The sequence below is a fragment of the Zalophus californianus genome, chromosome 11 (genome assembly GCF_009762305.2).
Source record: "Zalophus californianus isolate mZalCal1 chromosome 11, mZalCal1.pri.v2, whole genome shotgun sequence".
Classification (NCBI taxonomy): Eukaryota; Metazoa; Chordata; class Mammalia; order Carnivora; family Otariidae; genus Zalophus; species Zalophus californianus.
Genome location: NC_045605.1, coordinates 14734603 through 14751161, shown reverse-complemented (window position 1 = coordinate 14751161; position 16559 = coordinate 14734603). Strand labels below are relative to the sequence as shown.

Genomic DNA, 16559 nt, shown 5'->3' with positions numbered 1-16559 from the left:
TCTTTTTCTTTTCCTTTCTTTCTCTCTCCCCCAAAGGAGCAAAAAGCAGTATTTGGATACCTGCCTTCTTTAAGAATGGAAAGAAGATAAAGTTGGTTTTCTTTTTTTTAACTTACTCTTTTAATATCTTCTCAGGTGCTATTCTCTCTCTTTTTCCTCTTGCTGCTCTGGATGCAGAGCACACTGTCTGAAGACCAGCCTTGTCTAGAAAGGAAATTTAATTCTGAAAGCTTCAGACAGGGTGAAAAGCCTTTCAGAATTTTTCTTTGGCTGCTGAAGGCTTTACCTGTGGCTACATTACCTTGTAAGTTTTGCGTATTGAGCTCTTAATTCTGTTACCAAATGTGAATTTATAAAATGCTTTGTGTTTCCCATGTGGCCTGTTACCCCAGGCTTCTTGGAGAATGTCTTAGTTCTCTGCAGCTCCCAAACTGCGCACTGGTGCTTCAAGAGGGAACATTGTATGTCCCTGTGTAAAAAAATTGTTGGAGGCCAAATCCCGAATCTGAATGTTCTATTGTGTCACTCTGTTATGGTTCCAAATGAGAGGCATGAGAAAACCCATAGGTTTTCTTATGGATAGGACCAAGACTATCATGTAATTGGACTACTGGAGACTTTGCTGCCAGAAGAGGCAGCTCCATTCCTTTGACCCCTGTGTTGGACTGTTGAACTGTTAGCAGCTGCATTTCACTGCATTTTTTGTGTTTGTTTTTTTGTAGGAGCGTGTGCACTGTTGGGCCATGTGCACAGATATTGTGACTCTTGGGGTCTTTACCACATCACACTTAATAAACTGCTTTGCACTTTCTGGTTACTTTTTGGTGTGTGTCTACATATAAAATGAGAGCTGTCAGATGTAAGGGGAGGAGGTTGTGGTTTCCAGCAGCAAGCAGCCATTCATCTCTAAGGTGTACCCCTGCAAGAACCTGCATAGATTCAGTGGTCTGCTGGAGCCAGCTCACATAGCAAGAGCTGATGGTTAAATTTTTAGGAATTTTGCAAGCCCATTGTTAAATGATTGGTAGCTTGAAACAGGCCATGGTGGGAGTATTTATGTACGTTGCTGCCTTACCATGCAATCATGTAGCATAGTCCTTGAGAGAGCAAATATTCAACAACTTTTCTTTTTATTATTTTTTCAAGATTTTATTTATTTGAGAGACAGAGAGAGAACAGGAGCGGGGTGGGCTGGGGGGAGCGGCAGAGGGAGAAGCAGGCTCTCCGCTGAGCAAGGAGCCCAACGAGGGGCTCGATCCCAGGAGCCCGGGATCATGACCTGAGCCGAAGGCAGACACTTAACCGACTGAGCCACCCAGGCGCCCCTTCGACAACTTTGTGAATGATACAGGACATGTTCCAAAAAAACCAAATGGCTATGTGTAGGGCAAGCCAAGGTTGAGGGGTGTATACTAAGAACACTTATTTTGAAGTGGCAGCTTAGGGTGCCTGGGTGGCTCAGTTGGTTAAGCGACTGCCTTCGGCTCAGGTCGTGATCCTGGGGTCCCGGGATCGAGTCCCGCATCGGGCTCCCTGCTCAGCGGGGAGTCTGCTTCTCCCTCTGACCTTCCTCCATCTCATGCTCTCTCTCTACCATTCTCTCTCTCTCTCAATAAATAAATAAAAATCTTTAAAAAAAAAAAGATGTTGAAGTGGCAGCTTAAAAGCAAAAGATATCTTGACGTGAAGAAGCTTTGAGTTCTTATCTACGATGTCCAAATAGCCCAAGGGGTTCACCAGGGGGATAACAGCTACTTGTGTTCTGTAAATGCTGACATCACATGGGTAGAGGAAATCAACCTGGTAAGTTGGAGGACTGAGCGGGCCTATCTCTGGAGGCAGGGATTGAGTGATTGCCTGGCTATATTGCACCTCTGTGTTGAGAGAAAAAAGCGAGAGTTTGCTTATTTTATTTTATTTTATTTTATTTTATTTTATTTTATTTTATTATTTTGAGGTTGCTGTATTTTAAACAGAGCAAAACGTTTTGTGTTCATCTTAAATTTATTGTATTTTGTTTGCATGCAGCTGATTTCTTTCTTGGGGAATGTTTGCCCGATGCCATTCGAGACCCCGCCCTCAGAGAGCGTGTAATCTAGAAGGGGAGACGGCACAAGCCCTGGTCTGGAATCTGAGGCTCTCCTCAGTAAGTTGAATTTATTACCTCTTTTTAGAACAAAAGTATAAATAAAAATTGGGTCATGGGCCAGATGACAGAAACGAGAACCTTGATTTAGAGGTTCCTGTTTGCATCTCTGTAGCCACCTCAGTGCACGCATTTGGTTTGTTCTGAGCCTGACCTGTGCGCAGAAGTCTCTGGAGTCGGACTTGGGTACTGCACTCGTAGCAGAACTAGCGCGCTGCTTCCCCTGGGTGCATCTCATCACGGGTAAGCCGTTGCTTTGCATTTCTTAAGAAGTGATTCAAACTTTTTAGAAGCTGGTTCTGAAGGTTTTAATTTGATGGCCACATTTGCAGGGCTCTCAACCTCCGCAGGAAGGGACTGGCATAAGGTAGGCTGGTGGGTGAGGTTTTCGTTTCTGTAGTGTAGAGTCACTTCTCTTAAGATCCTCAGAGAATAAAGGCGTAAGAGGTTTGCTCTTAATGAAAGAGTAGATGATGATGGTGGTGGACTTTAGCTTATAAGTTGCCTGTGTTTTTAGGTAGAGCAGTGACTGACTAGTCCTCCTGACTAGTTGTCCTTCTGACTAGTTGTCCTTCAACTCATGGCAGCACTTGTCCCTCAGCGGTTCCTTTCTTCCAGTCCTAGATAGGCCAATATTTTCTTTTTTTGAAGATTTATTTATTTATTAGATCGTATGTGCACTAGCGGGAGGGGCAGAGGGAGAGAGAGTCTCAAGCAGACTCCATGCTGAGCGTGGAGCTGGACGTGGGGCTTGATCTCACGACCCTGAGATCGTGACCTGATCTGAAACCAAGAGTCAGAGGCTCAACTGACTGTGACACCGAGACGCCCCTAGACAGGTCAATATTTAACCTTAAGAAGTCAGGAACTTAAACCTCTCAAGAGAGCTAGGCTAGTGTCTTTATCGTCATGCTCTGATCTCATGAAGGCCTACTGTAGGGTGGTTTAGGTGTAACCCTGAGGAGGGAGCCCCAGTAATGACTTCCAAAGTCCCCTTCAGGTTAGAGGGTTGACCAATGTCATTGAGATTCCCTTGCAAGGAGCCATGTAACCTCCCTGCCCAGTGTAGGACAAGTGGTCTTGGAAGGACCAGAAGTTCGTGCCTTAGGGTGGTTGGATTCATATACCTAAAAACAATGAGAGCCTGGAGGTGTGCAGCCAAGGGTAAACTGAGGGGACTTAGCGTGGAGCGGGGGTGGGAGTGGGAGGCGGGCTATGTAAGGGAAGCCTGTGCAGTTGTCTGTTTGCTCAGTGGTTGGTTGTCCCTCTGGGTGAGGGGGGGGGTGGGGTGGGCAAACACCTGCCCTCAGAGACAACACCTCTCCCTATTCTGTCTTGTGATATCCTAATATTTGGGGGTCATTTTCACATCCTGTGTGGTAGTCTCATTGTCATGAGTCTCTTTTGAAGATGTTTTGCTGTCATCATTGTGCCAAGGGAAACAATTCCTCTGCACTGTTAATGATGGGAAAGGGGATCCTTATAGTTAGAACTCCCGGGGCTGATAGGAGACATTTGCCAGGAGTTCTATTGTGAAAGCGCCATGAGCTCGGGTGCAAATGTTTGGCCAACGTATGAGCTGCCTTACTGTGCAGAATTATCTCAAGAACATCTGCTGGGAAGATGTCAGGATCTGGAGAAGAAGCAGTATAGAAGCTGAGAATTTAAATGGAGTCTTATTATGAAGGTGCTGAAGGAGCATCTGATGCTTTGGTTGGATTTCTAAAGACTGAGATTAGTTTATATAGATATTCTGTGTTTGTATATGTAAAATTCTGAGTTTCATTATTCAGATACATATGTTCAGGACATATATATTCGGCACACACACACACACACACACACACACACACACGATAGGACTTTCTGAATATTTGCCAACTAAAGGTAATCAAAACTTGACTAAAGTGTCCTTGGCCCTGTTAGGTGTTGCTCTCTCTTTTGACGAGTGGTTCCCAGATCCGCCCCCCGCCCTGGGCCTCCCTCAGTGCTAGCCCTGGACATGCAGAGGCACATGGGCTCAGCTCTTGGCTTCGTGGAGCTTATCATCTTGGGAGGTGAGGGTGGAGAGCAAGACTTTAATCAAACAGGCACACAAATAAATAGATAATTAGAGATTGTGACAAGTGCCCTGAAGGAAAGATAAATAGTACTGTTAAAACTTGTGGCTAGGAATCTGACCTGGTGAGCGTGGCTCAGGAGAGAGGTCCCTAAGGAAACCACATTAGCTTGAGATCTGAAAGCTGAACAGGATTTCACTGGGTGAAGCCGGTGGGAAGAGCATTCAGTCAGAGGAGCAGATTCATCCTGTTGTGATAAATGAAGTTCAGAGAAGTTGGGCTCTAAAACATGGGATAGCTTCACAAACATGAGGAACAGTACCGCGTCGTGAGGGGACAGGTTCGGGACAGGATCCGGAATGCCTGGGTTTAAATCCTGACCCTGCCACTTGGCTATGCATTATTAGGCAAGTCACTTCACCAGTCTGTGCTTTAGTTTCCCCATCTGTGAGGGCTCATAGGGTTGTCGTGAAGATCAAGTGGGTCAATGTGTAAGGTGCTCAGACAGTTCCTGGCACATCGCCCTCTGTGATTTATTGCATATCAACGACTGATTTCTAGTGTGTTCCTATATTAACTAGGGGGGCTGAAGAAGTCCGGTCCTTTCATGTTAAGGATGAGACCCAGGGAGATGGAGCGATTTCCCAGAGATCAAAGAATTAGTTAATGGAAGGTCTGACCCAGGAGGAGAATTTTTTTTTTAGAAATTCAGTGCTTTTTCCATGAATTCATTGTTTCTCTCTTCATTTACAGAGAGTTCTAATGGTGCATATGAGTACTTTGAACCAAAAATGGTATCTTCTATTCATTAGATTGCACATTTTTAAAAAATTTGTTTGAAAATGGTTGAGTGTGGCTCTGAGTCACTTGAATTTGGTGACCAGGTTCAGAGTCTCTTTGGGATCACTGGTGTTGTCTTAAAACAGAATGGCCTGGTTGTAGGAGATCTAAGTTGATTTCAATGTGATGGTCACATTGGCAGCCAGCAGCACTTACCCAGCATATCGCAGCATATGCCAGGCACTTTACTGGGGCAGTGGCACAGGCCTGGGACACAAGAACGTATGGTCCTTCTTGAGACTCTAGACTTAATGGGGTTTGGTGTAGACCTGTAAATCAGTTGTTACTCCTCCAAGTAGATGGTGCATTGCTCTGGGGGGATGTACAAGAACAGTTTGCTGGACAGAGGAGGGAACACAACCAACTCCCTGAAGAAGAATGCATCCAGAATGTGCAGGGGTCTCAGAAGTCTAGATTGATAAATTAACACCAGGACATACTATAAAGGAAGTCCTCTATCATGCTCACCCAGGTACGTGTCGGGTGGGATGGCCATCAGAGCCAGAGAGGACTGTGGCTATCTTGAGAGAGATCTGCCTATTCATCAGGTGTACTTATGTTTGGGGAAACTTAATGTGACTTTTGGTGTATCTGAGTCAGTGTTAATTATTATCTACGTTGTGATGGGATTCAAAAATTGAAACTTGAAAGTTTCCAGTTCATTCTGATTCACCATTTGCCATTCTTCTAAAGGTAGATGCTCAGAACCCAGATCTCTCCTAACACAACAAATTCTATTTCCTATCTGATTTTAGGTTATGAAAAATAGGATCTTATGTGGTAATGATTTCTAACTTTTCAAAGCACTGTTATCTACATTATCATATTTGATCCTTGCATTATTATCCCCATGTTATAGGCAAGGGGACCGAGGTTGAGCAAGGTCAACTGACTTCTCTGCATAAATGGGACCTAGGGTAGGACTTCCTTGAACAGTTTGACCCTGATTTTCCAGATGGAGGATTTTGTTGGTTAGAACTCAGGTAAGGACTCTCTTAGGTAATCATTTTTTACAAGTTAAAATGACCACTATATGTGCTAGACTTCCCAGCAGAGCTGGGTAGGGTACTGTGATGGTATTACACAAAAGAGACCTTTCCTCCTTGAATGTTCTAGGTAGAGTTCCTTCAGTGGCGGGATTTTTGGGGTGCAGGGATCATGGCTGAGACCAGCCACAGTAGGTGGTAGGAACCCAAGGCTGGTTGGATTGCAACTCCTTGGAGTTGGTCTTCTTCTGTTTCATTAAGAAAAATGTGGGGCAGGGGAGCCTGGGTGGCTCAGTCGGTTAAGCGTCTCACCCTTGGTTTTGGCTCAGGTCATACTCTCAGGGTCCTGGGGTTGAGCCCTGCATCAGGCTCTGTGCTGGGTGTGGAGCCTGCTTAAGATTCTCTTTCTTGGGGCACCTGGGTGGCTCAGTCGTTAAGCATCTGCCTTCAGCTCAGGTCATGATCCCAGGGTCCTGGGATCAAGCCCCGCATCGGGCTCCCTGCTCACTGGGAAGCCTGCTTCTCCCTCTCCCACTTACCCTGCTTGTGTTCCTTCTCTCACTGTGTCTCTCTCTGTCAAATAAATAAATAAAATCTTAAAAAAAAAAAAAAAGATTCTCTCTCTCTACCTCTTCTTCTGCCCCTCCCCCACTTTCTCCCTCTCTTAAAAAGAAAAGTGGGGAAAAGGGGCAACCCCCCCCACCAAAACCTCACCATGGACATTTCATGGAGCTTCTTTCTGCCACAGAGCTTGGTGAATACCTTAACTGGGTTGAAAATTTTCTCATTTGTGTATCCCCTTTCCCACACGTCCTGAACATTATCTATTTAAAAGTGGCAATTTTAATTTAGTTGGAGAGATGGGCAAAACTTTAACGCTGAGTCTCCTGTAATCTCCTGTTTGTGTGAAACTGAGGTTGTAGGATCTCTAGGGTTGTCACCTCAAGAATATCCTGAAATTAGTTGCTTTTTTCCTCTCGAAAAGCCACTTTCATCTAATCTTCCCTAACAGCCAGTCTAAAGTGGCCCCCAAGCGACTCTCCAAACACCGCTCTGTTTTGTTTCATCATAGCAGATTCTAGCATCTGCTACTTTCTTGTTCATTCATTTGCCTCTTTTTTTCTTTCCCCCTCCATCTCCCCCCGCTTACAAAATGCACGTGAGCGGGGACTCTGCCCTTCTTGTTCGGGGCTGTATCCCAGAGCCTCAGACAGAGGCTGGCCCACGGAGACACTGACTGTGGGTTTGCTAAATTAACAAACTTATCTTGATGCTGTTTTCTGATTTTTGTTTTCTTTTATCTAAAGATTGAAAAATTGGTGAGCAGCATGTTTTGCCCACTGAAACTCATCCTGATGCCAGTGTTACTGGGTAAGTAGAAACCAAGGGATCAAGGAGGGGACTTGATTTCTCATAAGTCTCGTGCATTGTCAAAAGCCAATTTTATATATTTTCGTTTCCCCCTTGGTTTGTTGAAAACGGGAAACCCTAACCTGGAACTTCAGAGTTTTGTTGGAACAGCTGTTTTCGAAGCCAGGGAGCAAGCTCTTTCTTGGAAAGCTGAATCTTCCTGTGTTTCTATTAGACACCGAAGGCCTTCGGGTCCTGAGCTGGGGCTTCTGGGACTTTTCTGTGTGCTACAAAGGACATGTCTCTCTGGGATTCCTACACTCTCAATTGTGACTTTAAAACCACAGCTAGTCTTAGATCAGGAAATGAAATCACCAGAGAGCCCGAGAATCCCTGCAGCCCCGTGTTCATGCTTTTGCCATGCCAGCCTTGTGGTTCCGCAAATGTGCTGAGCTCTTTCACAGTCTGGGGCAGTTTCCTTTGCCAAGAGCTCTTCTTTCCTCACCTTCCCGGAACAAGCCTGCCTAAGCCTTCCTTACCCTTCAGGGTTCTCTGTAAGCTCCACTTCCTTCTAAAAACCATCTTGGGCTGCCCCCGCAGGTTGGGTCAGACTCTCCCGTTCTTGAACCCTCCAAACCCTCCTTGCTCAGGGCTGCTGCTTGTGGTTCAGCTCTTCTTTCTAAGTTGTTCATCCTCTCTCCCCGCCTTTTCTCTTTATCCACAGATCTAACTCTGTAGGAGGAATAAATGACTCAGGAGGTGCTTTGCTCTCGTCGTCTCTTATTTATTTCTTTTTCATTATTATTATTTTATTTTTTTTGTAACTGGGCATGGTAACCTAAATACCGACTCAGCCTGGCTAAGTACAAAAAGAACTGCCTTTGCTCTAATTCCAGGGAACATGGAGTGTGCACACACAGGCAGGCAGACAGACACACAGTCACCCCCCACCCCACCCCCAGGAAAAGAAGATGTATTTAAGAGAATTTGTTTTTACAGAAGCAGGGCTGTCATGCTCTGCCCGCGGGGTGTGGGGGGGGGCGGGGGGGGCGGAGCTTTAGGCATTTGCTCAGAGGTGCGGGAAGCAGCCCTCCCAGCCCGAGTTAGCAATCCAGTCCTGGAGCTAGTGGCTTGCTGGCATCAGGGGGTTTGTATTTCTTTGTGGAGAGGTTTGTCCTCCTCTGTAGAAAGTCTCATTTTCTTCAGCCATTTCTCAACCGATATGAGTTTCTCTTCGCTCCCACTCCCGTGGCCACTCTTGCTTTCTAGCTGCCCTCCACCCCTCCTGCCACACACAGTGCTCCCCAGACTCAATTACTTGTGCTTCTTACACCTTTAATCGCATGTCAAGCTGCTCAGTTCTTCCTTACAGGAAAATTCCAAATAGGTTTTGGAGCTAATTTTGATTTCTTTCAAAACAAGCCCCTCCAAATGGTTTGGAGTTCATATTTTCTTTTCCGTCTTCCCTACTGTGTGCCTGCTGTTGGGCAGGAAGTTGACGCTTTTCTCTCAGCTTGCGTGGAAAGACTGGCACACTTTCTGTTTATTCCCACATGCGTTCACTTGGCTTCTCTTCCATATAAACTGGCCAGCATCTAAACTTGTCTTTCTTGATGTTGTTGTCTCTTTGCATGGGGCACATCTTGTGAAAACAGAAATAGCCATGTGAGGGTTTTCTCTTTTAGTGAAAAGAGAAATGACTTGAGCAATATACAGATAGCGGAGTGGTGTCATGCGTGCAAAACACCCTCAGGCTGAAAAGCCAGGGCTGATGGCAAAGCTGGAATGGGAAGGTGGGGGAGAAGACCAGCACAAAGTAAATTCAAGGGGCGAGCCGTGCTCTGTATTGGCCACATTTTTTTAAAGAATGTTTTTCTTTTTTCTTTTTTTTTTTTTTTGAAGATTTTATTTTTATTTGAGAGAGAGAGAATGAGAGATAGAGAGCACGAGAGGGAAGAGGGTCAAAGGGAGAAGCAGACTCCCTGCTGAGCAGGGAACCCGATGTGGGACTCGATCCCGGGACTCCAGGATCATGACCTGAGCCGAAGGCAGTCGCTTAACCAACTGAGGCACCCAGGCACCCAAGAATGTTTTTCTTTTTCTTTTTTTTAAAAGCTTATGTATTTCAGAGAGAGAGAGAGAGTGGGGGGAGGGGCAGCAGGACAAGCAGACTCTGGTTTGAGCACAGAGCCTGATGCCGGGCTCGATCCCAGGACACTGAGATCATGACCTGAGCTGAAACCAAGAGTCTGACGCTGATGCTTAACCGACTGAACCACCAGGCGCCCCTGTATTGGCCTAATTACAAGGACCTACACGACAGCCAGAATCAGCCAGCCAAGTGAGAGATATGTTTTTGTAAAGGAACTAGAAAAAAGGAAAAGAAGGAAGCAAGAATACCTGTGAATAGGGAACCTGTGGGAAACTAGGAGCAAGAGACATCTCATTTCCTGTTTATGGGTGTCCAAATTCGTGACCTGAAAGGAGGATGTCAGGGTTTCTCTTCTTTCTTTAGACAGGAGCTTGGAGAAAGGAATTCTGGGAAATGGGGAAGGGACCAGCTAGGAGAACGGGAGCAGATATGCATTTTTGCAGGATGAAGATTGCAGAACCCCTCTGACTTGGGAGGCCTGTGTGTAACTAGAGGGTATCTCTCTCACCCTTGGGAATGCCATGCTGGCTTGAGTGACAGGCCTCTAAGTACTTTGTGTCAGGTGATCTGGGGAGGGAAGATGTAGAGTTACTTAGTGTAGATTATTTAGTGATTAACTGATTTTTGTTGTTGAGGGTATTTGTCTAAATGATGTCTCCTCTTGCCTTTGACTTCTATAGATTATTCCTTGGGCCTGAATGATTTGATTGTTTCCTCCCTTGAACTAACAGTCCATGTGGGTGATTCAGCCCTGCTGGGATGTGTTTTCCAGAGCACAGAAGAGAAGCATGTGACCAAGGTAGACTGGATGTTCTCATCAGGAGAGCATGCCAAGGTAACAAGGAGGAAATATTACTGTAGAAGCCCCGGCCAGTGGTGTCAAGACAGTGAGGGGAGAGGGAGAACCAGGTCATCAGGTCCCATGAGATGGTGTTGCAAGAGTTTGGGCTCCGAAGCTTGTCAGAACTGGGCCTCTTCCTAGCTTGGCCCTTTGGCTGTGTAATCAGCTGGGCAAGTTACTCAACCTTGCTGAACTTCAGCTTCCTCATCTGTGGAGATGAAGGTCATTATCATAATGGTAACGCTTACCTTTTGGGTCATTGAGAAGTAATGGAAGACATGCACATAAAGTTCTTTTTGTTTCTTTTTTTTTTTTTTTAAGATTTTATTTATTTATTTGAGAGAGAGAATGGGAGAGAGAGCACATGAGACGGGGGAGGGTCAGAGGGAGAAGCAGACTCCCTGCCGAGCAGGGAGCCCGATGCGGGACTCGATCCAGGGACTCCAGGATCATAACCTGAGCCGAAGGCAGTCTCTTAACCAACTGAGCCACCCAGGCGCCCTTTTTGTTTCTTTTCTTGATGTCTGCCCTTTGTAGAGTAGTATAGGTGGGTGAGAGGGCTGAGGAAGGTGAGAACATTGGTCTAGACAGAGGAGGCATGAGAATGATGTCACAGGAATCTTTTTTGTGGGGGAGAGGGCCAGATTCTTTGAGCATTCCGTGCCCCAGAGTTCACCTCTTTCTCCTTCCTGGGGCTGCTTCAAGTGTTCAAGTGTTGGGATCAGCTGATACAGCATGGTCTTTCATGGGAGCTCTTCGGAGTGGGAAATAGCGTATAGACCTCATTAGAGGTTCTGTGGAGATATTTGTATCTTAGGATCATTTCTGAAATACATCCTAAGTAATGTGTTACTAACAGTAAGGTCCTGAAGTTTGCTGACGAAATGTTCTTTCTGTAGCTCAAAGCATGTTATTACTATAAGGCTACTCTCACTCAAATTTTTATTAGTACTTTTTATTATAAGAGGGATAGGCCCATGGTGTAAGTAGAAATAAAGATTTCCCAGGGCTCCCTGTCCCAGCCTGGAAGCCACTCCCTGATGATGACTCCTTCACAAGCTGTATGATGTGCTGCCTGGAGGAGGGCAGAAAGGGGAGGAGTGACAGCCAACATGCCAACCAGGGATCATCACAACTCCCAGTCTGGGGGATTGCATCACGTCTTTGAATGCCATCCAGTCCGGGGCCCATGGCAGAAAACAGGGTGAACATAGACAAGGTTTTCAAAAGTTCAGATCCCCAGAGTGGTCTTCAGAGTGGGCATTACATTTTACCTTAAACTCTTAAGAAGTGAATATGCTTCACCATTTGTCCTTGTATAAAATAAGGTACTGGGCCTTGTCTGAGTTAGAGTGTTGCCTGGCACATTATTATTATTCGCTGGGTACCAAGTACTTTTTGATCATGATGATGATGATGGTGGTGATGATGGTGGTGGTGGTGATGATGCTGGTGGTGGTGGTGGTGGTGGTGATGAGATGGTGGTGGTGATGATGCTGGTGGTGGTGGTGGTGATGCTGCCACCGCCACAGAACAGGGTCTTTTGGGTCCAGACTCCTAGGTCTGGTGCCAGTGACTCTAGATTTTCCCCAACATTGTGCTGCCCTCCAGGATGACTATGTGCTGTACTATTACGCCAACCTCAGCGTGCCTGTGGGGCGCTTCAAGAACCGTGTACGCTTGGTGGGAGACATCTTACGCAATGATGGTTCTCTCCTGCTCCAAAATGTGGAAGAAGCTGACCAGGGAACCTATACCTGCGAAATCCGGCTGGAAAGGGAAAGCCTAGTATTCAAAAAAGCCGTGGTGCTGCATGTATTACTGGAGGAACCCAAAGGTACGTGAATGCTCATTTAGAGAAGGATGAAGGGGCAAGAGATTTGGTGTGCAAAGAAGGAAGGGAACTGATTTTGTTGAACAAATGCCAGCCTTTGGTCTAGATACATACCAGAGAGTGAATCCACAATAATTGGTGCTCTTTCAATAAAAATAATGAGAATGATTATTTTATTTTATTGTTTTTAAAAGATTTTATTCACTTACTTAAGGGGGGGTGAGGGGAGGAACAGAGGCAGAGGGACAAGCAGCTCCTGCGCTGAGCTCGGAGCCCCATGTGGGGCTTGATCTCACGACCCTCAAATCATGATCTGAGCTGAAATCAAGAGTCAGACACTTGACGGACTGAGCCACCCAGGCACCCCAAGAATGATTATTTTATTACCTTACATGTGTTCCATCCTCATGAAAATGCTGTGTAGGAAGTATCGATCTTTTCGTTTTACAGATGAAGTCATTGAGGCCTCGAGACGCTTAGATGCGACTTGCCTAAGGACACATATTTATTAAATGGCATATCTGGTACTTGAACCCTGGCATCTCTGACAACAAAGTCCGTATTGCTTTTACTCTACTCTGGTACTTCCCATCAGTTATCCACATTGATGCCATGTCTGTATCTTGTAGGTTCCTATGGGTAAGTGTTCTGGGGGATAGAAAAGAGATGAGATCTCCCTAACTTCTCTGGTCTTCGTTTTCCCATTTGTCAATGGAGAGTGGCCTCATAGACTGGTGGTTTTATTTATTTATTTATTTATTTATTTATTTATTTATTTATTTATTTATTTATTTTTTAGTGATTTTATTTATTTATTTGAGAGAGAGAGAATGAGAGATAGAGAGCACGAGAGGGAAGAGGGTCAGAGGGAGAAGCAGACTCCCCACTGAGCAGGGAGCCCGATGCGGGACTTGATCCCGGGACTCCAGGATCATGACCTGAGCCGAAGGCAGTCGCTTAACCAACTGAGCCACCCAGGTGCCCAGACTGGTGGTTTTAAACTGTGCCCTGTAGAAGCCTGAAGGTTCAGCAAACCTGGTAGGCTGCACAAAGGGTGAGAACAGGGCAGGGGGTTAATAGAGGACCGGATCAGGTCCAGAGTCCTTTCTCTTTTTCCTGTTTTATTCATTGGGCTGCCAGATAAGAATTTGTGTAAAGAAAGAATTCTGCTGCTTTAAAAAAGTTTGGAAACTGCAGAATAAGATACATTCTTTAAAAGTGTGCATTGAGGGAATAGTCTGTGGCCTCAGGAAAGTTTGCAGTCTAGTTAGGGAGCTAGAATCTGGACCTCCTCCCCTCCCCCAGCTGTTTGGGTCCACTCTGTTAGTGAGCTCCTTTGGAGTACCTGCGTGCTCCTCTTCAGTGACACTTAGAACACCTGTCCAGTTATGCCTTCCCTGGTCGTGTGGGTCTGTATTTTTTGTCCTCTGACCAGCCCTGGACACTATGCCTGGCACAGAGTAAGCAGTCAATAAACATTTGCCAAATGAGTAAATTTCTTGAATTAGCATCCCTTACTTGAATCCAGTTTCTAAAAATCAGAATTGTAGAAGGAATTGTAGAAGGTGGCCTCTGGTGCTCTCTCCTAATTTCTCCTACTTTTTCTCTTTTCTTTTTTTTATTATGTTAATCACTATATATTACATCATTAGTTTTTGATGTAGTGTTCCATGATTCATTGTTTGCGTATAACACCCAGTACCATGCAGTACGTGCCCTCCTTAATACCCATCACCAGGCTAACCCATCCCCCCACGCTCCTCCCCTCTGGAACCCTCTGTTTCTCAGAGTCCATAGTCTCTCAGGGTTCATCTCCCCCTCCGATTTCCATTGACATTTTTCTTTTGATTTTCAAAGCTGTAGTTCTCCAGAAAGAGGAAACGAATCGGCTGTTTCCCCAGGGATTATCTTTGGGCTACTGCTTTCTGCTTTGTCTTCTGATGCCTTGCCCGGCCACTTGTCCATACAAGCATGGCCTACAAAATGGGCGCCTTTTCCCTCTTTGAAGAGACACAGAGGGCATGAACCAAAAGGAGCCAGTTTCAGAATTGGAGAATCCATGGAAACAGGCTAGAGCAGTTTTAGGGTTAGTCACATCCTTCCTTGGTAGACAGTGGAGCAACCTGTATTTTTCCCTTCTAGCCAGGAAAGAGGTAGAGCCAAGTGCTCAAAATGTGCCTGGTGGCCACTGGAAAGTTGTTCAGCTTGTCTGATGGAGGTTGTCTTCCCCCACGTGAAGCTATCTATACTTTTCTCTACAGAGTTTACTCGTCAGTTTATAATTGTTCTCCTTCACTTCCTTTTTCTCATAGTTCTTGTTTTAAATACTATAGGCAATATTCTTTTTTTTTTTTTTAAAGATTTTATTTATTTATTTGACAGAAACACAGCGAGAGAGGGAACACAAGCAGGGGCAGTGGGAGAGGAAGAAGCAGGCTTTGCACTGAGCAGGGAGCCTGATGTGGGGCTCGATCCCAGGACCCTGGGATCACGACCTGAGCTGAAGGCAGACGCTTAACGACTGAGCCACCCAGGTGCCCCGGCAATATTCTTTTAAAAATTTTTTAAAAATAATATTTTTTAAGATTTTATTTATTTGAGAAAAAGAGAGAGCATGAGTTGCGGGGGAGGGGCAGAGGGAGAAGGAGAAGCAGACTCCCCACTGAGCAGGGAGCTGGATGCGGAGCTCGATCCCAGGACCCTGAGATCATGACCTGAGCCGAAGGAAGACACTTAACCGACTGAGTCACCCAGGTGCCCCGATAGGCAGTATTCTTTTTTTTTTTTTAAGATTTTATTTATTTATTTGACAGAGAGAGAGAGAGCGAGAGAGGGAACACAAGCAGGGGGAGTGGGAGAGGGAGAAGCAGACTTCCTGCTGAGCAGGGAGCCCGATGCGGGGCTCGATCCCAGGACCCTGGGATCATGACCTGAGCCGAGGCAGACGCTTAACGACTGAGCCACCCAGGCGCCCCTATAGGCAGTATTCTTGCAAATAAAAATAATATTAACTTCCTTACCCTTTGCTCTAGAATCAGCTGTCCTTTCACTGATGTGAGGTGGCACACTATAGTGATATTTTCTTCCCTCAGGCCTGGGTTTATGTGCTGGCTCTGCCCTTTACGGGCCACGTGCCTTTGGGCTCTCTCACCTTCTTCCTCTGAAAATGGGAGAATAACAGTGCATATCTCAAAATATTGTAATGACTAGTTGACATGCTACATATAAGGTGTCTGGCACATGCCTGGTACAATGGAAGGTGCAGAATGGTTTGGTGTTTATTACTGCACTTTATTTTATTTTATTTTTGTTTTTTTTTAGTAGGCTCCATGGCCAGTGTGGAGCCCAATATGGGGCTTGAACTCACGACCCTGAGATCAAGACTTGAGCTGAGATCAGGAGTCAGATGCTTAACGGACTGAGCCACCCAGGCGCCCCTATTACTGCATTTTAAAAATATGGTTCAGTTCTTAATGTACTGTTGGATTTATTTTTTTTATTTTTAATTTTTTTAATTTTTATTTTTTTTAAAGATTTTATTTATTTATTTGAGAGAGAGAGAATGAGAGACAGAGAGCACGAGAGGGAAGAGGGTCAGAGGGAGAAGCAGACTCCCTGCTGAGCAGGGAACCCGATGTGGGACTTGATCCCGGGACGCCAGGATCATGACCTGAGCCGAAGGCAGTCGCTTAACCGACTGAGCCACCCAGGTGCCCCCGTACTGTTCGATTTAGAGGGACTTTCCCTCCCTACCGGTATTCTTTGGAGTGAATTTTTATTACTTTCAAAATGATTCCCTCTGTAGAGTTTCAAGTTCCTATTTTCTTTTGCTTCCCTCCTATTGTGCATCTCTCCTGCTGGGCAGGAAGTTCATGGGCTCCCAGAGAAACAATTCCGATGACAAGGTCAGGTTATGCCCTGTGTTTGTTCCTTCATGAGCTTTGCCTGATATTCTTTTGAACAGTTAAGACCGAGGCTTGTGTCTCCCTAAATACCAAACTGCGTTTCTTTTCTTAACTGACTTTGTGTAACAGATTATTGAAAAATTAGAAACATCTTGCTAATTTTTTTTTTCAGGAGCCCCTCAAAATGACTTATGCAATAAGCATATGACGGGGTCAGCTGCTTATACAAATAAGCAAAAGGAAGAGCCTAGGAGTTGGGAAGCCTGAAGCAGGGGGAGAGGGATCTTCTGGGGGAGGGGGGAGTGGGGCAGGGATTGAAACAGAAAAGAAAGCCAAGAGGAAGACTGTCTATTGTCTTGGCCTAATTAGCAAGCAGTCCTGTGACCTGTACTGTGGCCAGAAGTGTCCTAAGCAAGTCCTAAGACAACTTGTAAAAAGAATAAAA

At 45.5% G+C, this 16559-nt stretch overlaps 1 protein-coding gene across 3 annotated transcripts in view; it reads left to right on the top strand.

Moving 5' to 3' along the window:
* The first annotated feature begins 151 nt into the window (after nucleotides 1-151).
* JAML (junction adhesion molecule like) overlaps nucleotides 152-16559 on the top strand; it is a 29529-nt gene continuing 13121 nt past the window's right edge. Inside the window, exons 1-6 of one of the 3 annotated variants that reach the window (XM_027579150.2) lie at nucleotides 2029-2146; nucleotides 2262-2389; nucleotides 5906-6029; nucleotides 7340-7403; nucleotides 10215-10369; nucleotides 11987-12212. In XM_027579150.2, coding sequence (XP_027434951.1) covers nucleotides 7361-7403; nucleotides 10215-10369; nucleotides 11987-12212 — 424 coding nt within the window. In that variant the 5' untranslated portion in view covers nucleotides 2029-2146; nucleotides 2262-2389; nucleotides 5906-6029; nucleotides 7340-7360. Of the gene's footprint in view, nucleotides 305-2028; nucleotides 2147-2261; nucleotides 2390-5905; nucleotides 6030-7339; nucleotides 7404-10214; nucleotides 10370-11986; nucleotides 12213-16559 lie in introns of those variants that run through there. The other 2 variants (XM_027579148.2, XM_027579149.2) reach the window with 2 other exon arrangements.